Source organism: Xiphias gladius, chromosome 17 (genome assembly GCF_016859285.1).
Source record: "Xiphias gladius isolate SHS-SW01 ecotype Sanya breed wild chromosome 17, ASM1685928v1, whole genome shotgun sequence".
In the NCBI taxonomy this organism is placed as follows: Eukaryota; Metazoa; Chordata; class Actinopteri; order Istiophoriformes; family Xiphiidae; genus Xiphias; species Xiphias gladius.
The window spans coordinates 5,493,598-5,521,527 of NC_053416.1; the positions used below are offsets into that span (position 1 = coordinate 5,493,598).

At 42.0% G+C, this 27,930-nt stretch overlaps 1 protein-coding gene across 3 annotated transcripts in view; it reads left to right on the forward strand.

Moving 5' to 3' along the window:
* The window catches only part of gria4b (glutamate receptor, ionotropic, AMPA 4b), a 118,911-nt gene that overhangs the window by 47,074 nt on the left and 43,907 nt on the right, over positions 1–27,930 (forward strand). For all 3 annotated transcript variants that reach the window (XM_040150636.1, XM_040150638.1, XM_040150639.1), the window contains exons 3-6: positions 7,012–7,251; positions 18,371–18,555; positions 23,285–23,338; positions 25,217–25,375. In XM_040150636.1, the coding sequence (XP_040006570.1) occupies positions 7,012–7,251; positions 18,371–18,555; positions 23,285–23,338; positions 25,217–25,375 (638 nt within the window). The remainder of the gene's footprint in view (positions 1–7,011; positions 7,252–18,370; positions 18,556–23,284; positions 23,339–25,216; positions 25,376–27,930) is intronic.

Below are 27,930 nucleotides of genomic sequence, written 5' to 3' on the forward strand. Positions count from 1 at the left end.
GTAAAGTTTCAAAATGTGCTAGCAAACAGTTGCCTATTGATACGCCCGGCAAATACAAGGCAAAATTAGCTGTCATTTCTGCTGTCAAGGGCTGAGGGTAGAAACAAGGTTGATGAGAGCGCTGAGATTGCACCAAAACAGTAAAGTCGTGGGCCTTAAACCCAAAACAGTGAGCTGAAAGACACTAAAAGGCTCCCTAGAGTTAAGGACGAGCTACAGAGTTGGTCAAAATCCTCTGTTGGTCTGTTACAATGAGCGATTTCTCATTACATGTAGTCATTTGATCCCTTGTTGATACAAAAATATCGACTAGTGCAGCTTTTAAACACTGGATGAGGGATCCAAACATGGCAGCCTGTTCATTCCACTGACAGCTGCTCATCCAGCGCATACGCACTTAATGCCTTGTAGTGAGATAATTGAAGATCTTTTTCAACAGTTGACACTCAGGAAATTTCACTTGTGGATGTACAGACTTTTCTTTTGTACGAAATGTCTATGGCTAAATGTATTGGTGGGCCAGAGGTGGTCATGTGATCCACATTAGACTTTTGCGTATATACGCCTAAATGGCAGCACAGCAGTGTTTCTGCAGGGGTTTGTATCTGCCTCTCAGCTAATATCTGACATTCACCTGGCCTCAGCTGTCAAGTGACGTTTTTGTGCCTTCGCTCGGAGACGTTCATGTTGTGTGCTACATTAAATCGGAAGCTGACAGCGGGGTGTGTCCTGCGTGCATTCAAAGAATTCTTTCTACTTTCGGGTAAAAAGAGTCCACACAAGAAGGGCAGCGAGCGGCTGAATGGAAATCCTCATGAAGTGATCCTCATGTTTGTCATCAGGGAAAAATCCTGGACAAACCCACTGGTGAGCATGCATGGGGAAAGCTGTTAGTTCTTTATGGTTTAGATGCATTCTTTCGTGTTTGCTGAGGCAGTCTGTTTGAATGAAATGGATCACACTCATCATTTGCCATTTGGCAGGTCCCGTAACTCACTACTGCACTGTCCACTCTGCCAGAGCTTCTCTGGGCAGAACGGTCTCGCTGGCAGCTCCTGAGTGGGCGGAAATGTGGACCTTGAACCGGTTCCTGTGTTATGATCAGAGTTGGACTCAACACACAAAGTCAAGAACTTTATGGGATGTTCCAGCATCAGAGGTGCCACCCCAAAAGGCAGCCAATCGGACAGCTGCCTCAGGATTTAGAAACCTTATGCTCAGGTTTTTTGTGGGTAGAAGATTTTTCTTTTAATTTTCCCCTCTTCTTAAGGCTCTGAAACTTTGAAACTATAATTATGCAGTGCGCCTGACTGTGCATTGTATTGTATTGTGGACAAAGACACTTTCCAGGAATGCAGTTGTAATGAAACATGCACAGCATTCAAAGAGTCTCTGTTGCTGTCTGTGCCTTCCAAGGAAGAAGTCCAAACTGAAAAGAGGAAAGAAAAGAGCATAATATACACTAACAACACAAAAAGGGCTAAATAAAATTCTCAGAAAATCAATAAATAACCCAAATACATTCTTTCTGAAAATATTACAACAAAAATAGTCACGTATATCCCCATACCTGCAGTTTCAGACAAACATTGCATTCACAGTATCTGTCTTGCGTATATGCTTTCTGTGCCTGTTTAAAAACCCAAAATCGGTCACTAAATGCACGATGCTATTCAAAAATCTCAACATATCACTCTAGCTTTGCAAACCCTGTTACACACAAGCCTCTAAAAACTAGTTAAAATGAGCAGATTTATGCATGAAATTAAATAAAATGCAAACTGCAAGGCAGAAAACTATTGGCACATTCACTTAACACTTGTTTAAAGTAGCTTAACGTCACATATGGAGCAAAAACACGAACAGTAAACAGAACAGAGAAAATGCAAACCTGATAAAGTCCATAGGGAGAAGCTAGTTATATTTAAAATATATTTACTCCAATGAAATATACCAGCAACACTTAGGAAGTGTGAGAAAAAATAGCAAATATAACATCGGAAATGTTAAAGTATACCCTTCAGAAAGAAAAGTCTCTACACAATCCACATAAGGAACTTAGAGGAATTTCAACCTTTTTAATTTTGTTATAAATTGTTGTTGTTACTACTCTTGGCTATTGCCATCGGTCAGTTTTGTCCTGTCCTTTGTCCTAAAGCAGATTTGTAAATGTAACCATGAGTCTGCTTGAGATGAATTTCTACCAGTATTATGATAATCAGTCTCATTGCTGTTGGTTTATTTGGTTTAAGTTACTGGACTGGCTCCATTATCTCAGGGCACTTTTCATGTAGAGCGGGTCTAGACCGTACTCTTTACAGTTATATATATATACAGAGACCCGACATTCCCCCACGAGCAAGGACTTGGCAACAGTGCCGAGGAAAAACTCCCTTTTAAGGAGAAGAAGAACCTCAAGCAGAACCAGTCTCTGGGTGGGTGGCCGTCGGCCTCAGCCGATTGGGTGGAGAGAGGGCGAAAGAAAGAGGGAGAGAGGGGGAGCGTAAGAGAGAGAGCAGGAGGAAAGAGATAGCATAATGCAATTTCCACATAGAGATGTGTAGTAATAATAATAATCAGGCTAATAATAATAATGATAATTATAAGAGTAGCAGTGGGTGTTGAGCAGGATCAAGGGGGCAGCAGGTGGTTTTCAGTCACAGATCCAGACTCTTCAGTCCCGGATGCAGATATACCTGCAGAAAGAGGAGAGACGAGAGAGAGAGAGGGCAGATGCCGAGTTGGTAACATGCATTAATGGGATATGAATGCGTATGGATGGGGGAGGGAGGAGCTCGGTGCATCATGGGAAGTCCCCCGGTAGCCTAGGCCTAAAGCAGCATAACTAGAGGGTAGGTCAACACAGCTAGCTGAGCTAGCCCTAACTGTGAGCTTTATCAAAACAGGAAAGTTTAAAGTCTACTCTTAAATGCAGACCCTGTCTGCCTACTGGGCCCAAATTGGAAGATTGTCCCACAGTAGAGGAGCCTGATAACTGAAGGCTCTGTCCCCCATTTTACTTGTGGAGACTCTAGGAACCACAAGTAAGCCTGCGTTGTGGGAGCGCAGTGTCCTACTGGGTAACAGGGTACTATGAACTCTTTAGGATTTGATGGTGCCTGACCAGTAAGGGCCTGACCGTTGTTGGTGAGGAGGAGGATGTTAAATTCTACTCTGGATTTTACAGTGAGCTAATGCAGAGAAGCTAACACGGGAGAAATGTGATCTCCTTTCCTAGTTCCTGCCAGTATTCGTGCTGCAGCAAGATAGTAAGACATGGAATTGAAATACACTATTATTGATTGTAGCAGTATGAGTATTGTTTTTGTCGTTTTATCCGTTTCAGGCCTAAATATGCACGAGTTGAACCCACCATTGGTATAGGAACAGGCAGTAATTAGAGACAAACACAGCAGGGGGAGACAAAGTTTGAGGAAAACAGTCAGGTTTTAATCTCAGACCTGCAGGTTTCCTTACATGCATATTGATGTTTTGTTAATCAAACGAGTACTTCTGCATAATAATTTATCATGTACAGAGAGGGTGTGGGACAACATACAAGAATTCAGAAAAATGTGTGTGTGTGTGTGTGTGTGCGTTTGTGTGTGTGTGTGTGTGTGTGTGTGTGTGTGTGTGTGTGTGTGTCTGTGTCTGTGTGTGTGTGTATAATGTCATCCCATCCCTTGAGGGGACATCATTGAGCTGTGTGGATTTTCCAACCTCTGGACTCCTTCCTTGGTTGAGTGGACACTCTCTACCACGACTGTACCTCTCTTGAGAGCCTTCATCCCTCAATATGGATGCACAGGCACACACACACACACACACACACACACACGGTCATGTCTCCATGACTTCAGAGGACATGACACTGACTTACATTCATTTCCTGGAGACTTACTCTAACCACAATTGTAACTACTACTTTCCTTACCACAACCTTAAAATCTAATGGTTTAAATTACTGGGACTTGCTTTTTGTTCCCACAAGGAAGACGAGTCCCCATAGTGTGACTGTGTAAATAGATTTAGGTCCCCACAACATGAGTAATACCTGGATATCAGACACACACACATGCACAGCAGTTATTTGGGATTGTAATGCAGTGTTGCGGTAATTTTAAGTCCAATTAAAATGACAGTATATTTATGTTATATATAAATATAAATACATGAATATATTTTTTCTACTCCAACGTACAGATCGTCTCTGTAAATTACCTGTGCTCTCTTCTTGTGAAAAAAGAAACCGTACCCAAAACGGAGAGATTGATATTTTATCATTGTGGTTTTATCATGACAGCAGCCCCGGTCTGTGCAGTAATCCTGCTGTTTCAATGTATTTGCATAATCACCCTTCTATTATTAGCTGATGGAGACGCTGATGAACAACTACACAGACTTCAGACTTCAGACTGCACTGCTAATATCAGTTTGCAGGCTAGATAGCACATTGGCTGGTCACCTGTATTACACTGAAACATTCTTAAAAACATATCTGCAAGTTTCAGCATCCATAAGCTAAATGCTGTCGATTTTTTTTTTTCTTCAGTTGCAGTAGAAAATACTGTCTGTACTTGGCTTTTAAACTTACTTAGCAGCACAGGTCGGTCTAGATGTCCCTGCTGGCTCAGCTGTCGGTCAAACAGGTACACCACCCTGCCCACCCTGGGGGGCCTAGAGGCTAAAGGAGCATTTCTGATGTACCGTTAGGTACATAGGTATTTGGACAGTGAGACAATTGTCATGATTTCGCCTTTGCACACCACCACGATGGATCTAAAACAGAGCCAGATGTGATTGAAGTGTAGACTTTATATACAATTTATACAAAGATTTTTAAAATTTCCTTACAATATAATATTAACAAAAATTTGGAAATCACTTTGTGATTGATTTTTACAGCAAAAAAGTACAATTCTTTGGCTTCATCTTCATAGAATTGCACTGGACCCCAAACACTGAGAATGAATTAAGTCGTAGCATCATAACACAAGGAAAAGCAAACTTCAGCTGTGATATTACAACAAACCCCACTACAGTGCAGTCTTGACTTGCCATCTTTTTCCTTATACTGTAGGTTCCCAGCATATCCATGTACTTTAATTGTGTGCACAACAGAGGAAGCATGGCTTTCTGTCTCTCTGATTGTTGTCTTGTTTGCCTCTGTGAGGGAGGAGGCTGCAGGCAGTTCAGAAGAGACGCAGACTCTCTCTCTCTCTCTCCGTCTCCGTCTCTACAGCAGAGTACTGCACTCTGCGTGGAAACAATGGGTTTGTCAGTAAAGCAGCTGTCTTGTTTACTTCCGCACCCCCCATTTTCCTTTAACAACAGGAACATCTTGAGCTCTTCCTTCAGTTTTCTGCTCACCCTGATTCTCCCCATACCCGCAAACTGGCAGAGGATGCTCATTATCTTCCCTCTCTGTTGTTGTTGTTCTGTGTGTGTGTGTAAAAACTGGGCAATTATAGTACAGCTCTTGTAGACAGCCAAACCTTTCCATAATGAGGAGATCTCCTTAAGCAGGACCACGGAGCACAGCACAGCTTGTGTAGACTTTATGCAAATGAAAAGTTTCCATTTAATTCAAAGTATGACCAATAAAACACAATAGATGCCGGTTCAGTTTGTGCTGTTTTGATGTCATGAAGCAGCGCAGCATGAATGCAGTGTGTTTTCTTAACGGGGGGGATATGTCCTCTAGAATATATCTACACAACAGTGCGGGGAATGAATCAAAGCGCTGCTCAGAAATGTTGGTACATTTGCTGCTGTTTTAAATGGGAAAGAGAACAGCTTTTGAGATGAAAGCTTCAGAGGAAACCGATGTGTTTTTGGTTTGATCTGTTTACTGCATTCAGCGGTTCTCTTGAAAGGATTTAAAGTGGTAATCAGTGGGATAATGGTTTGTTACGTTGTCTCCAGTCACGGCGCTAAACACTCATTGCTGTGGTGATTTTTGCACCGCACTTCCCAGCGAACCATTGTCATTCAAAACAGGGAGCCTTCGTTTTTCTTCATCATCCGTTGAGGATGATGGCTATCACTGCTCATATTAACTACCCAGTTCCTCTTGTGTCTATCCGAAATGGAAACCTCGCCTCCCGTGTGCTGGCAATAGTTCCCTCGCAGTGTGCCAAGATTTATGTCATTTAAAAAATGTGTTTCTCTGGAGATGAACCCTCATTGTGTGTTGTTGTTTTGCTCCTGCACAATGAAATTATCAGGGGAGCAGTGTGCTTAATAAAAGATAAGTAAACCGACTCATAGCCTGACAGTGTCCTCGAATGTGTGGATGCTTGATTTCAGAATAATAGATCTTAAAGAAATTCTTTTTGTTCAAACAGAGGAGAGAAATAAAAAAAATGAAACTAACATATTTTATAAACATATTATGTTAAAGGATGCACTAACATATATACATATATATATTCTAGGTAAACAATGCATCAAATGACCATGTGTAATTTGAAAGGGGGTCACTCATAGTCATGAACAGGCTGAGACTTATCGCCCTCTCTGCAGTTCCCGTCAACTCTACTGAGCGTTTTAGCGTCCTTTGGCTCATTGTTTTGGTTTCCGGCCAACAAACTGGATCCGCTCTCGTTAAACTTATTTCCAGCTGCAGCAGGCGACTGTTTGCAGCAACAAAGCTCTGATATACCCTCCCCGCGATGTTGGGGACCAAACAGCAGGCAGACGAAGTGAGTGACTAGCTTGTGAACACAGTGGTGCATTTAAATAATTTGGGGGAAAGACATAGAAGCAGCAAAACCATCGACTGGTTTGGAATTAAGCACAGGAGGGAACCTGGAGTAAACTGATTACATAAATGACTATAGAGAAATAAAAGGAGCTTAATTTGCCCTCTTATATTCTATATAAATTCCTTTACGTGATTTTAAAATATTTCACAGGAATAAATGTATTTTTTTTCTCTCCTTCATACTACATCCCCACAAGCTCTGTCTTACGTATGAATTGATTTAATTGTTGTTTGTTCTTCCACAGTTTGCTCCCAGTACTCCCGTGGTGTCTTCGCCATCTTTGGCCTGTACGACAAGCGCTCGGTCCACACGTTGACATCCTTCTGCAGCGCCCTTCACATCTCCCTCATCACACCCAGCTTCCCCACCGAGGGCGAGAGCCAGTTCACCCTGCAGCTCCGGCCATCCATCCGTGGCGCACTCCTGTCCCTCCTGGACCACTACGACTGGAACAAGTTCGTCTTCCTGTACGACACTGACCGGGGTGAGTGAGGAGGATGCACTGCTTTTGTCTTTGTTTTTGAAGCTTATGTAAAAGTTGAGGATGTGTTCTGCATGGAAGCAGTGCCAGAATGCGAGTGTACCGCACTTCAATGTGTGTCTCGTATAAATGACAACCTTTAAAGGTACTGAAGGTACTCGTTATTAATCGAAGCGAGCTAATGAACTCTGTTCATGTCTCCCAAATAAAACATGCTCTCCATCAGTATGCAACTTCCTTACATGCTCTCCAGAATGACACATATAAGGTAGGCGTTTTGTGATCTGATGCCCCGACAGACAGGATGACATCTCCCGAGATCAGTAAAGGTAGTTTGTTTTAAAATTGCTACTGTGTTAAGGTTAGGGAACCTTCATTGTCAGGGTTACAATAATAACCGTCAGGTTAAGGTAAGGGAACGACCGTGGTCTTGGTTAAAAGAAGCCAACTTGACTTTTGGTAGGAAACAGGAAAGGAACTGTGATCTCCCGTGTTAAAGTCGGACATTTTGTTGACCCATCCGTCCACCCCGACCTCCTCCGTCTGTTGACTTTGTCGTTCCATTAATAATGTCACCCAACTTCCTCCCTTGCTCCCGACGGACAAAAGTCATAATTACTACGGCCATTAAAAGGCTTTGTCTCTTGCATGTAAACATACACTGATCAGCCTCAACATTAAAACCTGTTACAGAGTTAAATGTTGTGACTGATCGGCGTAGTAGTCCCAACGTCTCGGTCACATTCAGTACGACTTTGTCTTCATGCCCCCCTACATGGCAAACACAGAGGTGTGAATGGATGTTCTCCTAAAATAATGGTTTTCTGTCCACAACAAGTCTTGGTGCCAGCATGTAATCAGTCTCACAGATGGTGGATATTGTTGGACCTCTCTCTCCCTATCTGTCTCTTTCTCTGGCTGGAGCTGCCACCTGAGTACGAGGACCGTATTTCTCACTCTCGCTCTTTCTGTATGTCTTTCTCAGTTTCTCTTTCTGTTTTTTTTCTACCCCTTTTCCTTTTTTTTTTTTTTTTTTACTGTCATCCACCCGATCTTGTCCTCTCTCTCACCGCATACACACTCACAAAGTCAATACGCTTGTACTTATTCACCCACCCCTCGTGTCACATTTCCATTACAAGACAGAATGGATATGGGCTACTGCTTGGATCACATCTCCACATCTCACTTTCATACATTTTCCAGAAGGTAGTCAGGGGGTTTTTCATTCTTTCGCTCTGCTGCTGTGGGGGCTGCGGTGAATGTTTGAGCAGATTGGATGTGTAGGGGCTGCAGACGGAGCACTGTATCAGGATGGCCTCCCTTCAGAACAACTCATTCGTTGCCTCTTTTTCTCTTATCTCAAGTTGTACATGCTTGACTGGGTAAAAGGCCTCCTCTCCTCTCAAGAAAAAAACCTACTTGTATTTGATCAGGTGTTCCCCAAAAACACAACAAAGGTCCCTAGGTGTAAGATTGAGCTGCCCTACACATGGGCTGACAACGCACAACCTGACCGCCTCAATCTGGCATCACAAACTTATTCAAGATCATCATTAGTCTGTGACAGGAGTAAAGATAATCTTATGCTGTGGGATATTTCAAGACTTTAGTCCCTTTCCTCCTGGTTTGAAAGGGACTGTAATGATTCTTTGAAACACTAGACACTTTAGGCGCTTACTGGTAAGACAAATCAAAGCATGATTTAAACACAAAAACCCCAAACATCTAAAACAGCTCAGAAATAACAATCCAACCATGATTTGGTCCTGAAACTGGGGACCTTTGTCGATCATTCTAGATATACACTGATGAGCCAAATCATTATGTCCACTCCTGCCTAATATGCTGTTGGTCAACCGCGTACCACCAAAACAGCTTCGACATGCCGAGGCATGCACTCCGCAAGACCTCTGAAGTTGTCCTGTGATATCTGGCGCCAGGATGTTAGCAGCAGATCCTTTAAGTCCTGTAGGTTGCAAGGTGGAACCGCTGCAGGTCCCTCAACACCCTGTTGGCGGTTCATGGTTTGTCCCTCCTCGGAGCACTGTTGGTAGGGACCTGCCACTGCTGACCGGGAACACTCCACCAGCCACAATGTTTTCGGAGACGCTACCCAGGTGTCTGGCCGTGACGATCTCAGGTCTTTACACCTGCTCGTTCCTCCCGCATCCAACACCTTGACTGCAAGAGCCGAGAGTCAAGTTTACTGTCTGATATATCCCAGACGTTGACATGCGCCGTTGCTACAAAATAATCAGTTTTATTCCCTTCATCTGTGAGTGGTTATTATGTTTTGGATCATCAGTGTATGTATTTCACAATGCAAGTTCACAACATTTGGAAAACAGGAGCAAGAGAATTCAAACATTAAAAAACAAAACAAAACAGAGGCAGTGGTGTATTGGGATGTGACAAAATGCAAGCCTGTCAGAGTTGATAAATTTGTAGACGTACAAGCATATCTGTTCCATGCGATAGATGACTGACGGATGCCCGGAGATGCTTTGAAAGTGGTGTCAGCGTTTGTTGCCCTTTAGTTTGCAGCCCGCACTGTGCTCCTGTCTCTGAGAGCTTGGGCTGTCACTCTTTATGTGAAATTTGAAATCCTGGTGAAATGTGAAAACAGAAGAAAATTGAATCTGTAATGATGTGTTCGAATTTCAAAATTTTCAGTGCGTAAGCACAGCGGGCTTTGTTTTCTATTCCAGCAGGAGGAATGCCTTAAAATGTACTGTCTGCATGGACCATTGAGTAACAGGATATTGTTGTTCTCTTTGCTACAACAAAATAGAGAAAACTAGTGAGCCTTGCTGAAAAAGTAATCACAACACCAAACTATCCGAGAAGTGATGTGTGGAAGAATTTTGCATCTGACATCCTGGATTTCTCTTTTCCTCCGCATGCCTTGCCTTCATGAATAAAGATCAGGCTTTTGCCGTAGAACATAACTCCACCCCACAGCTATGTTAACTCACTCATGTGAGGCAGCGGACGCACCGTGTTTAAAAACAAACACGGTCAGATTGGATTTTACCAGGCGAAATGCAGACCGGACAGACAAATAGCACTGGGTAGGGCAGAGGCGGTCCTCAGGGTTGAAAACGTAATTGTTGTTACCCTCTGAAAGGTCCCTGCCTTCAGTGCAGCCATGCGGCACCCCTCCTCCTTATGTTATTTAACCCTGCGGTTATATAAATAAGGATATAAACAATCAATATTTCTGTGCAAACTGAACAATGTGTGCTCCTATCGTGACCAACTGTCTTACTAATAAAACTAGATTTCTAGTCTAATACCGTACATTTAGTTAGCTTGTGTTACCTTAAAAGAATTCAAGCTTTACATTAAAACGGTTGAATCCTCTGTTAAGTGAAAAGTAACAGTTAGATCCTTCGCTGCTCGTTCTTTTTGTCCATATTTCTCCTTAAATAATTGTCACAGACTGTTTATTTTAATTAATTTGTAAGTTTTTTTTTTCTACTTTGATATAATCTTCTAGGGGGCTATGATGCTTGTGTTCACATTGATTAGGACGGTCATGTATTTGCCGAATTGACTTGAGTTTGATTTTTTTTATTTATTCTTTTTTTTTGGGGGGTTTGAGCAGCAGCCCAACTGGGAGCTCTGTCCCGGGTGCTGAAATCAGGCAGCAGCTCATTTCAACCGGCTGATCGCTGGTGTTTTTGGCCTCTGCCATCCTGCTGAAGTTGCCGTCGTAGTAACAGAGGGAAACACTGGCTGTCAAGTGTAGGACATACTGAGTACAACCTAGCAGCTATGGGAAACATGACTGGCCATCCATGGGTACTGTTACCAGCTACTGTAGCAAGAAATGTAACACTGATGACCTGGAGTTAGATTGGTCAATGCCGCATGCATAAAAGAGTTTAGTTTTGATTGTAGATATCTGGTGTTGTTTGTTTTCTGTACTCTAAAGTTTAGAATTTAAACTAAGTCATTTTCTAGTGGAATAGAGTTTTTTTTTTTCATAATTCGTATTGTAATGAATATTTGCAGTAATTTATTGTTTTTTGATATCAGTAATCTGGTCAGTTTTTCTCATCCTCCTCCACATTTTTGTCTTTTTTTTCCCCTTCATTTGAGTCTTATTCATGTCTTATACAATTCTTTCCTTTAGTGCCCTTTGCTCATTCATTCCTCCTACCAGCTTTAGCTGATCAGTTGAAATCTGTTTTGCTGCTTGGCAAAGCATGAAAGCGAATCTCTGCACGAGCATTATTCAAAATCCTAAAAATCACGAGGCCTTCTTCCTGCAATGGACCAGAAAGGCAACGTATAAATGAAAAATCACTATCACTGTATGAGGTCAGGCACAACCCTCCAGACTTATTTTTTTTTTTTAAATATTTCTTGTGGGGGTTTTGTACTGCACACTCTATCCGGTAACAGGTAAGTAAATAGTGGTGTGTGTGTAGAAGCATACTAAGGCAATTTACTGAAGAGGTAGAATTGCATATTTTAAAACCTCAAATATTGCCATAAGGTCTTCTGTCTTTGTTAGAGTGTATGAATGTGTGTGTGTGTGTGCGTGTGTGTGTGTGTGTGTGTGTGTGTGTGTGTGTGTGTGTGTGTGTGTGTGTGTGTGTGTGTGTGTGTGTGTGTGTGTGTGTGTGTGTGTGTGTGTGTGCGAACGTGACAGCAGTGCTTTTCAGAAGGCTTTTGGGTGCAGGCTGCAGCACTTTAGCCTGAGGATTTTATTCACACACAGGACCAGGCATTCATTCAGTATTGACTATAATACAGAATCAGCCCGCGCATGGCTGAGCTCAGTCAATGAGCGCCAGTCTGATTCCCTGCATCAGAGCATCAGAGATACAAGGGGCTGGGTACTGTAGCTCAGCGTGTGTGCGTGCATGCCTCTGTGTGGTTATAGTGAATGCTGTTCCTATTAGCTTTCCTAGATTTCCCATGAATACATACCCACACTCGCACGGGAAAAAAATAAATAAAAGGTAACAGAATCAAATACCAGAAGAATCCAGGAAATGTTTTAAAAGAGAGAAATCAAAGGAGAGGAAGGAAGAGACAAAGAGAGGAGAATACCAAAAAAAATTTAAAAAAAAATCAAATAAATTACAAAATGAATCCAGGAAATGATTCAAGGAGGGAGGAAAGGAAAGAGGGGTGATTAAAATGGAGGAGAAGAGAGGAAACGAGAGGAGAGGAAAGGAGAGGGATGGAAAAGAAAGCAGGGAAGGAGGAGAGAGGAAAAAAGAGGAGAGGAGATTGAATGGAGAAGAGGAGAGGAAATGAGGAGATGAGAAAGAATGGGAGGAGAGGGAAGGAGAGGGGAGGAAATAAGAAGGGGGTAAAGGAGATGAAAGGAAAGGAAAGCAAACAGCAGGCAAAGAGAGCAGAAGAATAGAAGGAAGAGGTAATGAGAGGAGATGAAAGAAAAGAGGAAACTAGAGGAGAGAAAATGACAGGAGAGGAAAGGAAACAAAATGAGAAGAGATGAAGGGAGAGGAGAACGAGAAGAGGAAATGAGAAAAGGAGAAGAGATGATAAGAGAGAATAGGAGAGGAAACGAGAGCAGGAGACAAGGACAAGTAGAGGAGTGACGAAAGAAGTGGAAGAGTCAAGAGAAGAAATGAGAGGAGAGGAGATGAAATGAAAGGAATGAGAACTTGAAAAATGAGGAGCGAAGCCAAAGAGGGAGCGAACGTAAGAGTAGAGAGCAAGAAACAAGATAATCTCCCTTCAGCAGATGGACTGGTAGCAGAAGTGTGTACAGGCCGTGATGAATGACTCTTTTTAAAAGCATAGGCCTCTCTGTGTACTCTCTGGAGAGGAAGAGGTGAAAGGAAAGGACCGACTCAATGAGGAAGGAAAGGAGGGAGGGAGGCTCAGTTGACAGACACTGACAATGTGCATCACACTGGGGGGTAGAGACGGGACAACAGGGAGGGAAAGATGAAGAAGAAGCAGAAAGCTACAAGAATCCGCCCAGATGTGCACTCGCGCTCCTCTCCACATGCTGCAGCTGCTTCCATCTAGTGTCCAGCTCTGCTCCAATCAGCACAACGCGCCTTAGCGTCAGTCTGCACACAAGCCCGTGGCTGTGTCTTTGACGCTGATGCTTATTGTGGCTGGCTGCTTCTCCGCATTCAGCCCCGCGGCTACACATTTATCAGCTGGTAATCGGCTGGCCCCTCGCACGCTTTGCTTGCCTCGGCCGCCGCCGCTGCGGCTTTCTGTCCATATACTGTGTACACCAGGCAGCACAATAGGACATGATGGAATATCCACATCGCCGCTGCTACATACGGTACGAGCAAGCTTACTCCAGCTGCTGATTTGCATCTGCTGATTTTTCCTTTTGAAAATCTTTAGTAATGTACATGCGACAAAACAAGAATTAACTTCACAGCTCTCAGCAATTAATAAGAACATGGCGCCACCTTATGGGCATCGTTTCAAAAGCGGTTAGTGGCAAGCAACCAAAAATAAATTAAAATAAAATAAGATAAATTAAATATTATATCCATTTATGCATACACAAAGGCAGGTGAAACAAAATAGAGGCCTCCCGGGTCATACCAATCCTCCAGCCATGACAGAAGCAATGACTGGTCCAATATAAGTTACAAAGGGGTCTCAGATTTTTAGATAAACATAGTTTTTTTTAATTTAATAAGTATGTCAGATGATCAGGGGACATGTGTTCAAGTGTGACTCTGTCCCAGTCAGCTAAACCTGTTTCCTGATCTGTGATCCAGGTTAATAGGACACACTGTCTTGCACATTAAGATAACTATGTCTGGTATATAAAGTAATAGGGACAATGGATTCGACCCAACATCAACACCCAGGAATTCACGTCAGAATTTTCAAATTTTTTCGATAAGACTACAAACAGTGAGTTGGGCTATTTTACGTTTAGGACGTGATGCGGAGGAGTCTGCCCCGAACTTTCTGCACTGACTGACGGGATCTGTGTGTGTTTAGCTTTGTTCAGGGGGTTTTCAAAGTCTGACACAGTATCACAGAAACCAACTGGTTATTTCTCATCCTCAAAACCTTCTGTCTCGTAAAAGTGAAGCGCAATTGAAAATGTGAACATTAAAGCAAAAATCTAATCACTGTATTGCTTGCCCATGTTTTTCTACAGCGAGCTTTTAAACACTCCAAGTGTTATGATAGAATGGATAGTATTTTAATTGCACTTTTATTTATAGTACTGTATTGTAATACTAGGGCTAACTAGCCCTGATCTGCAATTGAAGAACAATGCTGCTCCTTTATTCTGATGTCTTCTATAAGGATCATCAACTGGTCTTTTACCATAATAAAATGGATGTAGCCATCACACACACATACTATATTAAAGACCCTTTTACCGGTTTCAACAATTCAGATGGAAATATTTTTTCTATGCAAGAACAGGTAGCTTGACAGGCCTAGCAACAGTAGCTACGGGGGACGGGGTTACATGATACAAAAATATATTGGTAACACACTTTTTGGCTTTTTGAAACGAATGACATTACACCCTTGAGACTTATCATGATAAACTATTACTCTGCAGCCCGGTTTCATACTGGGATAAAAATTAAAAAATATATATAGATAGTTCAAAGCAAAACCGATAGGATAAGAGAACGCCACTGTATTGGCAAGCTGTGGTTTCACACCTCAACTCACTAGCTGTGAGCCAAAAACAGCTACTCATTTTGAGCTGAAACAGCTTCAGTCAATACAGTCAATAGCTGCAAAGCAGCTGCAGCTACCACAGGGAGTCGTTCTTATCCCAGTCTGCGGCTCCTCGCCCCGCACAGTCTGTCCTTTTCATTATGTTTTATTTGTCGCGGACCGTGCGCATAAGCTTATTCTCAAGCAATAAGAAGAGACGCCACTGAATCAGATTTAGGTCCCGGCTGCTATCTGTCTGCAGTCCCTGGGCAGGTAGAGGCAAACACTGCAGAGTAAATGTTAAGGTAAGAAAATAAAGTGTGCTCACACCTGGAGAACCGAGGATGCTGAATGCCCTGAAAGGAGCCCTAGTTGTTCTTCTGTTTATGGTTTTCATCCCTGGAAAAGAAATCCTCACTTTTACTGACAAGTTGATCCAAAGGGACGTGACTATACTGACAATAAAAATATAATGATTTTTACCATCCAGAATATAAAATCAGTCATTCCAGAAGAGCTATGATGTCCAATGTAACTGGGGTCTTGGGTCTTGGGTCCTGGGTCCTTTTGGAGCAAGCTGTTTGTTCCACATCCGATTCCCATTCCTAGGAAATGCAGATTTCTTGGGGCATTTGATTTAGGTTGATGGAGGATAACACAAAGTTTTTTTCTTAATAAAATAAGCCAGGCACTCTTAGCTGGTTGATTTTTAATTGTGGTTCTGATATAAGTTAAAAGATCATATATCATGAACAGGGCTTAAGCTGAACATTACTTACCACAAATGTAAAATCACTTCCTGTTTGCAGATCAGTAAAAAGCTTTTGTGACCTAATGTAGTGGTTTTTCAATATATTAAGAGGTGTGACATGGCAGAAACATAATTTTATCTAATTGTCAAAGGCAATCGATTGTTATCCTTTAAAAAGAGAAAAAGTCCCGCTCTGACCCCAGTTTCTTGTGCAGTTAAAACCTCATCAAAGCACAAAGTAGCGTTTGCAACATGCAGCCTTGTTTGTCTTCTGCTAGAAATAGGAAAATTAATAATGATTGTAACCCATATGGGGAGGTCTGGCGTGTTCCTTTAGGAGTAACTGAAGGCATCCTGACATGATACAGTACATGCATCTGCGTGTGTGTGTGTGTGTGTGTGTGTGTGTGTGTGTCTGTGTGTGTGTGTGTGTGTGTGTGTGTGTTTGTGTGTGTTTTCCACTTGTGTGTCGCCTCACCCAGCGGTGCCTCCTGGCGCCGACATCCCTCTAATGGGGAGCAAGGGGCTGGGGAGGGGATAGAGGAGGTGGAGAGGGAGCCGGGTTGCCAGAACACAGGTTAATCCACTAATTGGGAGCAAAGGGAGACGGGTTGCCAGATTGTGATGGCCACCAGGAGGGCCCGTTTAAGGGGGACATATGTTCCTGCTGGAAAACAGCCGCCCTCGCAGCTCCCTAGTTTCCTCTCAGACACTCATCTTCTTTATACACAAACCTGACAGCGAGGCCCCCATCCAACTCACGGAGATCAGCCTGTTTCCCCAACTGGACCAAAAGCCAGGAGCCGGTTGGAAAAGTATAAAAGCCTTAGAGGAGTTTACTGAAGTGCAGTTCCTTTTCGATGGGAAAGAGTCTGTCTTGCCAGAGATGGTGTCTCAACTGAAGCCAGTTTGCTATTTAAACCAGCAATTACGAGCAATATGTTTTTGTCGCTTAACGCGGCCCGATGTGCCATATCTCAGCCAGAACAATATCAGCCTCCGTTTGACCAGTGAGCATATTCAGGAGCCGTTACATTGACACTAACTAAAAAGCATGGAAAAAAGCACTTCTGTTACAGTGATAATAGAAAGTGTTTAGATAGTTGGAATCTGGATCCAGATCTATATCAAAAAACACAATGATAACCATGAAGTCAAGTTTTATTTATATAGCCCAGTGTCACAAATCACAAACTTGCCTCAAGGGGCTTAACCATGGGATACATGCAACAGGTTACAAGTGTAGTAGCACATTTGACGATGATGAAAATGTTTTAAAATTTCACAATGTTACAGGTGCCCTGTTGATCTTTGACCACTAGAGCAATGGTGAGCTGGTTCCTGTTTTGTCTTTGTCTTACACTTGTTTCTCACCAGCACATGGAACCACAACTGTGCAGGTGGGGCAAACTATACGTTACTTCACTGGTTTCAACCAGTTCCACTGATTTATAGTTGGTGGTGGTACTGCACTAAGAAAACATGAGCAATGAGACAGCAAAGGGCAGGCAAGAAAACTCTAGGGTAATTTTAAAGAAAATTCATGACAAGAGAGAGAGATACAGAAAAAAATACTTTTCATTCCTTACCTAATTGTTGGCATGTGGCAAAACTCCACAAAACTTTATTACCTCTGCCAGGGAGGTTATGTCTTCGCCCGTGTCCGTTTGTTGGTTTGTTGGTTTGTTTCTTTGTCAGCATGATTACGCAAAAAGTACTGAATTGATTTAGACCGAACTTGCTGAAGGGACGGGGAGTGGGCCAGGGAAGAACCCATTACATTTCTTGGCAGATCCGGATCGTTTATTACTAATTTGAATTTCTTTCTCTGAAGTCTGGTGTATGTTTTTTGACATTGGCCTTGTCGCAGGTCTGCGCTTTCTCTGTGCCCTTCTAGTTGATATCTGTCATTTCGTTTTTGAGATATCTGGGAGACTAACAAACACAAAAATGGGACTAAATATGTAACAATCTTAACCACCCCTAATGATAGACCAAAACGCTGATATTGGACAATTCTTCAAAGCCCTGTCAAACGACAACATTTTGAATGGTCTATGCCAACAATATCATTCTAAAAATTCTCTCTTTCTACAATATGTGCAGATGAAAACTACCTTATGGTTAAGGTGAAGGAAAGATTATGTTCATGGCAAGTAAAATATAGTTAAGCTTTAGTTATGACTATTCAACTTGAACACTTATCACAGTTATGGATGCGAACTGCATGAAAGTCAGACACGCTAGACGCTCATCCGTCACTCCAACCTCCAGCTCCTCCACACCCTCTCTTTCTGCCTTGCTAAATAAAGAGCATAGTGATTCCTACATTGACTCTGATAAATTGTGTAAATTGTGAGATGTGGAACTGTCCAATATGGACACACTTCCTAGAAATACTTCACTGTTCTTAACAGACGTAATTATTGGAACTTTTTTGTCTTTCATTCATTTCATTTTCATTTTTCAGTGAAACTATCCACCACATTAATTTGTTTGTTTATGTTGACAAAGCAGATACTGCCAAAGACAAAACTAAGTATACAAAGATAATGAACATTGGTGGTGAGCTGATGTTTTCCTACAACAATGAACAGCATATGAATGGAACATTAGTATCCAATATGATCCAATAAATAGAATGACTACATTTATTCCATGTATTTTCTCCTTCAACCCTTGATGTGTCCTGTCCTGTGTGTCTGACTGCATCAGGATACGCCATCCTGCAGGCCATCATGGAGAAGGCAGGACAAAACAACTGGCAGGTCAGTGCCATCTGCGTCGAAAACTTCAATGATGCCAGTTACCGGCGCTTGTTGGAGGATCTGGACCGGAGGCAGGAGAAGAAGTTTGTAATCGACCTCGAGGCCGAGAGACTGCAGAACATGCTGGAACAGGTGATGCCACCGTGACATAAGCGTTTAGCTGTTTAAAAGAAGCATGGTCATCAGTAACTGTCTTTTTAAGATCTGATACACAAGAGTGTCGAAGCCTGCTGTTTATTTCAATCAAACCCCTGTTAAAGATAAATGTGTACATGCTGCTGAAGGACATCAGTTCCTACTCTTGTAACGCTGTTGATTTAATTTTCAAAAGATTCAAAAGTGCCGAAAGTAACTGCCAAAGTAAGAGGCCAAGAAGCAGCACGTACACTAAGTGTAGATACCCAAACGTGCTCGTCTTATTGTTGACATGCGACATGAAATGAATGTACAATATTTTAACAACAAGAAGTTGAAGATTTCAGCTTAAACAGGATTTAGCATTTCAATGAGGAGCAACCTGTAGCGTGAACATAGCAACAACATACATGTAGAAGCTCCAAAAGTTGCACCGCAGTGATTGTCACCTCCTAAACACAGCTAGTGACGGCTCAGCGGACTCATTTCATTCTGAAGACTTCTCTCTAGAAAATAACTTATTAAATTCCCATTGCACAAGAGAACGTGAGATGTCTAAAACAACTTACACAGTGCTTTGTATACTGCAGCTCCATGTAGAAACACTGTGGCAAAGTAGATTTGTGTTGGCTGATCTGGTTTTTGCCTTCAGTGGTCTGTTAGCATGCCAAGTAAGCAAAGCCATAAACAGCCTGCTAATATGTGTTCGCTGTCAAACGTGTGGAGTGCTGATGGTAAAGGAGTTAAATGGTCCATTCAGTACGATTGAGACAATTAAGCAATGAAGTGAAAACTGTAAATCTTTAGTATGGCAGCCGGATATTTAAGGAATACAATGGATTATTATAACTTGTGTCTGACTCTCGCCATTGGTTCTATGAGCTCTAATAGCATTGTACTCACCAAAGTCAAAGCTGAGATCAACCAGCATGGCAACATTATTAAAATTTGTCCAGTGGAGCCACAACAGCTGTTATTAATGAGCTGTTCTCATTTAAATACCTGTTTAATACAAGTAGGGTTTTATTTTTGTAGTTTGGCCCATTATTCCTGTTGGTTATGATGACATTGTGATCACCAAGTTAATTACTGAAATTAGGACATGGAGCAACATCACAAGAAAGAAGTCCAACGAGGCAAGAAACAAAAGCAGTCAGACAGGATGTAAACAAATATAACATCTTCTGGTAGTTTAAAAATCCATAATACAAAGAGTAATAGCTGAGTTTATTGCCCATTCATCAGTTTTACAGATGTGTCTTTTCTAATGGCAGTCCATGAGGGAAAATACTCCTCTCAGCCACAGGAAACTTTTTTTTTGTTGCCAACAAGGCTGATCTCTCACACCCTATGAGGAACTCTTAATTCGTCAGTGCAGTTTACCGACAAACTTCTTGGTTGTTATGTACACGCAGTTTTCCCGTTCAGTGAGGGCTTATTACCAACATTTTGGGTTTGCTCACTTTCGTTGTTAACGTCCAAATTACGTGGTTTTTAAATGATCAGGCTAAACCTTTGACGTGTTTACACCTGTCCGATTTTCTTGTCTGCTCCTGTTTATGGCAATATGTTGCCATATTTCCAAGAACTCAGTAATTAAATTATTGGGTACAATGTGAATAAAAACCAAAACAATGGTAAAAGACTCAAGTTGTCATAAAGCAGAATTATCGATTAACAATGTTTTTCAATTGTTTCCATGAAAAATAATGTGATGCAGAAGCGTCTATTTGATAGGTGATGATGGGGAGAATATTTGTTCTTTATATATGAGAACGAGAAAGATGAATTTAATGAGGCATTTTTCCGTGTACCTTAAAACCTAAAATTTTCTATATAATTACCATAGGATCAGCAAAATCACCTACATTACTGAATTTATTTCCCGTTCCCTGAAATGCAGGGTCTCAAAAAACTAAATTCCAAAAAAGAATAGAAGTTAATACTTCTCTCACTTACTTAGTGTTTGTTAGACTCTGTTTTTTTTTTGAGTGTTTGTGCTAATTAGAAAGTTTTGAACTTGAAAACAGTCTGTTCTGATCTCTGGTGGTGTTAGTTGGCATAAGCACACTCAGAATATGTTGTGCGTCTTCCTCCTCCTCCTCATCCTGCTCCTCTTCATCCCTCCATCTTTCCCTGGGGCCACTGGTGTCTCTGTAATTGTTCAATTATTCAGGAAATCTCCACTCTGACATCTGTCATAGTTCTAACAATTTACTTTGCAGATGTGTGAGTCTCTTTGCACCACGGAGCAGCTGACGTCCCGCTCCATCCTTGCTTGACGCCAGTACACAGAACATCTCACAAGTAGACGTGATGGGCTCTGTCATATCTAGAGCTTGGGAGATTATGCTCTGTTTTTGTGCAGTGATGGTCAGAGTTACAAAAGGATAAACATCCATTTTATCCTGTCTTCATTCCAACTGTCACACTGGCCATATAATTATTCTGATGCAGGACAAGGATTTGAATACATAATTGGGCTTCATTAGCTGCTTATCAACACCATGATCAGAACGTATCAAGGCTTATAAGCCACCAGATGTTACTTTGAATGTCGGAGCACGAAAACACTGAATGCAAACCTGTTTCATTTGCAGACGGGAAAGTAATTTGCCGACAGCTAATTTGCAAGCTGTACAAACTGCGCCATAGCTGCAAAGTTAACAAAGGATTGAAGACCTACAGGCCTAAAGTTAAAAATAAAATAAAAAAGTCTAAGAGAGATCAAAGTTAACGCCACCAAAAGTTGCTGTGAATCCCGTCTCAAACATGCATTACATAAATGTATCAGCAATTTAACATGTCACTCTCATGCCTGAATAAGCTCTAGAGTCACTTTTACTTTAAAGTCACGGTGGCGGTCTGACTAGATTGCCACTAGTAACATTTCCAGCATTTTACAAGGCTGAATCTAATGTCATCACATCAATGTAAAGGCTGCAGCAGCACAGGGTAAAATATGCATATCTTATTCTTCCCTCCAAAGGGCGCTGTAATGACCGTATCACTTAAATATCATCTCTTAGGCACAAAAACATAAAACGAGGGTATTAATACATGAAACACTGTGAAAGAGCCAATTTTAAGTTGCTGAGGAGATTGTTGTCACGTCGGAATGGTCTATTAAAGGGTTTTTTCCCCCTCAAACTGCAGGGTAAAGGAGGTAGAAGAAAGCAACGTCAGACTGGAAAAAAACCCTGGCACAACCACAATAATCATCAGGCCGGCACTCCCTCCTTTAATTTTCAATTTTCATCCATGCCAGCTGCGTGGAATTAAATGAGAGTCGGTCAATGATTGTGCACTGTTGGATATTATAAAACAAGCTGCAGAATCTCTGTCTTTATTAGGTGAGGCACTGTGAGAAGCAAGGTCCGAGTGACCCCCCCGCTCTCACGCCAGGCATTAATTTAGGCTTCAGTGGCAAAAGATGTAAAATCCATCAGTGACGCAGCCTGTGAGAGAATAGAAAATACTCTTTTTCCTGTTTTTCATTAAATCTCTCAACCGTCCTTGTTCTCCAGCAACTGTTGGTGACAATTGGGGCTCTTTCTGTAAAGGTCCTGCCATGTCTGAATAAAACCCTTATGGAACATTTGGGCACCCACGGTGTGTCCGATTTACGAACAGCCATCACTTTAACATGCAGATGAAAACAGCACTGTTACATATTCGTTCCATCTCTGAAATGTGCTCAAGTAGTTGAGTTCTGTAGACTTTAAGAAACGCAAAAGTGTAGTATATGGTCAGTAAACTACACACACGATGCTCATGTTTGTCAAACCAGCCGACCTGTATTTGCTTTGTGACAGTAGAACAGTCAAAAAAAAAGAAAGTGAAAATGTCCTCCTTTGAGGCATCTTCACACCTGTTATTTTTTTTCTCTCTTTCGAACATGCTCGTATAATTTGTGTTTTGTTTTTTCAGTTTTAAGTTCAAGACACTATACCCAGCACCAGAATCAAAGATATAGCATCCTTACTAGTCCACACACATCACTGTGAATAGGTTTGATTAGAGCTCCTTTCCAGTGACGGAGCGCTGCCTCTGAGAACTGTTGGGTAAACCAACTCTTTAATATGAGCTGATCGGCGTACTTCCTATCTCTCAGTAGTGTGGCTTGGGAGCTGAAGCGCCCCTAAAGTTCCATGCTGTGATTCAGATTGATATAATGGATCTATATTTATATTTTAATCTCGGATATTGCAGCTGTGAGCGTTCGCTAACTGCGGAGTTTCGCACAGTGATGCTCAGGTCTCCACAGCAGCCCGACCTGTTGGGGAGTTGATATTGGTCCAGGCTTTTCTGAGAGATTCAAAGCATTATTTTTTTTTTTTTTTTAAAGATTAACTCATGCCCTTATTAACTGGATGTCCAGTGGGATTTCTCAGCAGATGTCAGCTTTCAAAATCAGTTTTTATCACCATTATGCAGCTCTGTGGTTGTACGCGTGTGTGTGTGTGTGTGCGCGCGTGTTGTATAAGAGTGTCGAGAAGCATTGTCATGTCTCTGAAAGCGCGAAGTGTTTACTTCCTCAGTGAGACACTGACACGACTGCCTGTTCATTTGTTTAGACGTCCGATCTTCTACGGATTAAACCCGACGGTCCCACTGTGTCAAGACACACACTCTCGCCTGCCATATGCATTATTTAAAGTAATTAACATGTGCCATGCTGTAATCCAGTCAGATTAATGTTGAGCTGTGCTCCTCCTCCTCACAGATCGTCAGCGTCGGGAAACATGTCAAAGGCTACCATTACATCATGGCCAACCTGGTGAGGGGAAATGAGACTTCTTTACATGGTGTCCTTGTGTGTTTGTTTTGTCTGCTTCTTTCTTTCGTCTCATCGTATCTGTTTCACCACATCTCTCCTTACTCCCGTCTCCTTGTAATTTCAGTCCAGTTGTTCAAACAAATTTGTGTCATTGATCTGTAGACTGTGTCCCAGTGTCTTTGAAGGGCTGGCTATGGGAGCAGACTACACTTATTAGAGGGATTTACTGATACTGGACCAAAGTGGTGAGCTGGCCAACCGACCAACACTGGCCTCCCTATATGGAAGCAAGGAAAGGCTGTAATGATTTGAATTGTATAAGCGACTGAATACCTTGCTGGGAAATGTAATCACTACAGAAGGCAGAATACTAAAGTTCAAATTTAAATACCACTGAATTTATAGCATTGCAACATTTCACCTTTAAAATCATTCATCTGAAATAATACAGTGTGAATTCCTCCCCTTTGAAATTTCCAGAAGGTAATTTCAAATCATGCGATTTAAAAATCCTGATATTCATTCTTCTGGCTCATAACTTCAGACGGATAATTCAAGTGTGCAAGTTTCCAGAGGCTCGCTGGAACGTCTCTTTCTTAGAATAATGACTCACAGCATTTCACGCCAAAACTGTGTTCTGCTCATTGTTACTTCACTTGGATGTTCGAGCTTCGCCGTGCAGAATGATGCATGGGCAGAGTCTGACACCAGGCGACTGTTTTCACATTCGTCTGTAGAAGAGGCACCGCTTCTCCGTGCTCATCTTAGAGCGTGTAACAAGCATGATCTTGGGACATCACAACTAGTTTGGAAACCAGTCATGGTCCAGTATGTAACTTACCTGTGTGCGATGTGAAAACGTGAAATCTCCAGGTATCAGTCGGTGTAATTTTAACCATTTTTAACCACGTAATTTAACATTTTTGTGGACAAATTACATTAGACACAAATTATTATCCCGAGTATTTGTATATTTCCTCAAACATGTGTGGAGGTGATCTTTAAGTATTTCAGCGGTGGTTGAATTTTACAGTTACAGGTAGTTTCAGTTGCAGGTATATGACCTTAGAGCCACACCACTAGGCTAAAAGCAAAACAACATCATGTTTTTCTTGGTCTTAATTTGTAGTAAACTTGATATCTTTTGGTTTTCAGTTTGAAAAAAAATTTTGGGCTCTGGGAAATTGTGATGGACATATTTCACTATTTTGTGATGTTTTAGAGACTAATTGATTAAATGAGAAAATAAAGGGAAGATTAAACCGTAATGAAAATAATTAGTTAGTTATTAGTTAGTTAGTTGCGGCACTAAATAATAATAATTCCCAGATAATGAGAGAGAAATGAAATTTCGCTTTGCATATCAACCTTTAATCTCTTTTATTTATTCTTTCACTTCCATCTGCAATATGAGTTAAACCAGCAGAACCTGCACAGTATCCTTAGGAACCTGTTTGGAAAAATACTGGTGTTACACAATCAGGAACTTGAGTTTTCATCCATGGAAACTACTGAGGACCCATCTCATAGTGCATTTTATCCCATCCTGGCCCAGTGCCCTCGCAAACTTGACATGAGGATGGTGAACGTTTCACGGCCTCAGTCCACAAGTCCAGAGGGTGAACATTTGGATTTAGTCCATTTTACCAAAGGGCGCTGGATTTCCTCCTAGTGGTAGCATGACGAGGATCAGGACTAACTGACGTTCAGACTCATTCTTTATGTGCTCTTATTCATTTCATATTTACAGTAAATAAATCAAAGCTGCACTGCACTTGTTAGAAGACTACTTCATTTTACGTCCTGTCACTTGCTTGTTTCTTTCTGCCACCTCTGGACTCAGACCATGACCAGTGTTTGCCCTTGTTGTCCCTGAAGGGCTTTAAGGACATCAACCTGGAGCGCTTCATGCACGGTGGAGCCAACGTGACAGGCTTCCAGCTGGTGGACTTCAGCAACCCCATGGTCATCAAACTGATGCAGCGCTGGAACAAGCTCGATCAAAGGGAGTATCCTGGCTCCGACGCCCCGCCCAAGGTACGTCTTGTCAAAATCAGATGAAACCAGATCAGATCAACAGTGCAGCACAGCATCTATCTTTTTGTGACAGGCATTTAAGCTGTGTGAAGGGGACCCTTCATGAAATTGGTGGTGGATTCAGGGAAGCTGCCAAGCTGTGTTGTCACAAAATCAAATCCACAACACATCATAAGGCAGCACAGATTCTACACAGGATCATTTGAATTCAGGCAGGTTTCAGGCAGCTTACAAATGTCTGCTATTCGATTTTTAGACTGCAGTGAAATGAACTGAATCCACCAGCTACCTGTGGCATGTGTTTGAAAAATAGCAAGCACTCATGTAAATTTCATGCTATTTGTAAGTAACAGGCTAAAACATGCAAATCCATGGTCCTCTAATCATCCCCTTGGGGTGACTGAGTGATTGTAATGGAAGAAAATATAAGTAAGGACAGTGCCAGATAAGATGAAGAGTGTACGAATATAGAGCAGCACACTGAGACAGAGATACATGAAAAAATCTGCTTGATGCAAAGACAAACAAATCGCCGCTATGATACAAGGTATTCATGTGCATGTGCATAAAAGGAACAGGCGTAATCATCAGCAATCTGCTCCACTTCCTCCACCACTGTCATATGCAGCAATGTGACAGACTGACCCACTTTGGATTCTTTTCAGCCACACAGATTGCAAATGGCACTGGGGCAAGAAGGCATCACGCCATGGTGGTCAGCAAAACCTCCTGCCCTACAGCAAATCTGTGTGTCCAACAAAGATTTCTATTTTAAAATCCAGATGCAGTGGAGTGGAAACGGTGTGAGTCAAGCAGAGTGTGTGTGTGTGTGTGTGTGTGTGTGTGTGTGTGTGTGTGTGTGTGTGTGTGTGTGTTTAGTGTGTGTGTCTGATGGATTGAGGTGGTTCAGATCAAAGTTTACAACACAGCGCAATATCACATGACATTATATCTGTGTGTGTGTGTGTGTGTGTGTCCACTCCGTTTCTTGATAAATTGCTCTCTCTACTGGAAATCTACTCAGACTAAATTACTCTGCCCCCCACTAAGTTTGTCACAGTCGGCCCTTCTCTCTACTATTGTATTAACATGGCCGGTGAGTTGGGTCTTCTTCTGGCATGTTTACTAACTTGGCAAAGACAAATGCGATGCCGCGCATTTAGCAGATCCAGGAATCAGCAGGTAGTGAACTAACAAGAGATTCGTGTAGTATGTGGGACAGCAAGCTTTGACAATAAAGGGAGAGTCCTGGAGATATTATTACCTGGTACTAACATGTAATCTGTATCTGGATATGATGTCTGGGTAATAACATCTCATCTGCTCTTTGCAGTTACACTTGGTATTAATAAGCGTTCTTGGTATTAATAAGACTTCTACACAAATGTCAAAGGTTTCCCAAGTCAGTGGAAGTTACTTGGGGTACTGTCGAAGGCCACGACGATGTGCAAGGTGAGGGTCACATGGCAGATGAAGACGGCTGAAGGCATCCGTGGGTTTACTTTTCAGTAGCCTTGCAGGCTATGTTAAAGTTTCTTATGCTCAAAGAAGGTAATCAAGTCAGAGTAGAAGCTCATTAGCACGACTGCTAGGTCAACTTCCCCCCACAATCACGTGACCCTGATCTTGCACTTTGTAGTGGCCCCTCAAGAGTCCTCCAAAGCCACGCTGCTGTTTTGACTCCACTTACTTTTCCTTTGCCAAGGAAAGCGTCATCTTGTAGCTTTTTGATGAACCCGCGTGAATGTGTTTTTTTCCTTATAAGATACAGATCACATGAATATACCAGACTGTTTTTTAGACATGATTGAAAGTGATACTCACCAACTCCGTTGTAGAAACCATTTAAACACTGACTTCGGCAATAACAACATTGATTAGTGCAGGGAGCGTTAGGCCCTATAAACTTTCTAAAAGCCTTCTGTTCAACAGAGATCATCTCAAACACTTGTCTTTGAGTCCAACCAAAAGTAAGCACCAGAACTGTACTACAGTCAGACTAGTGCATTTACCGCTGCCTCGGTGCCAGGGTTTCCTTCGTGCTAACACTGGCAAAAGTAGAAGCAGCAGCACGCAGGTCAGACTACCTTTAAATCATCAGCGTGTCATTACTAGTTGGACTGGGATCAGCTTTACGACAGTGGTTACGTTTCCCAGCCAGTAAAGGGTGTCCCACTTCCGTTTTAACCTCCAAAAACAGCATGGGGACTGTTTTATCTTAGCCCGGTTACAGACTTCTAATCTAATTTGATCTTGTGCTGTGCTCATCAACAGGTTGTTTTCCTGGTTGGGGAAACAATCGACCAATCGTAGCTTTGTGGGCAGGAGTAAGAATGGGGATGTCAATTTGCTACGTAGCTACCTAGCTATCTAGCCCTATTTATGAAAAATAGCGACAGAAACGTCGCAAAAACAATGGAAACAAGTGCGAATGAGATTGTAGAACCTGTACAGGTTGTTGTAAGTCGTCGTACAGAACAAATAACAGGTGTTAAATTGGCGTATTTCTTCAATATGCTGATTCAAGAAACAGAAACTGGCTGATGTCTGACTCG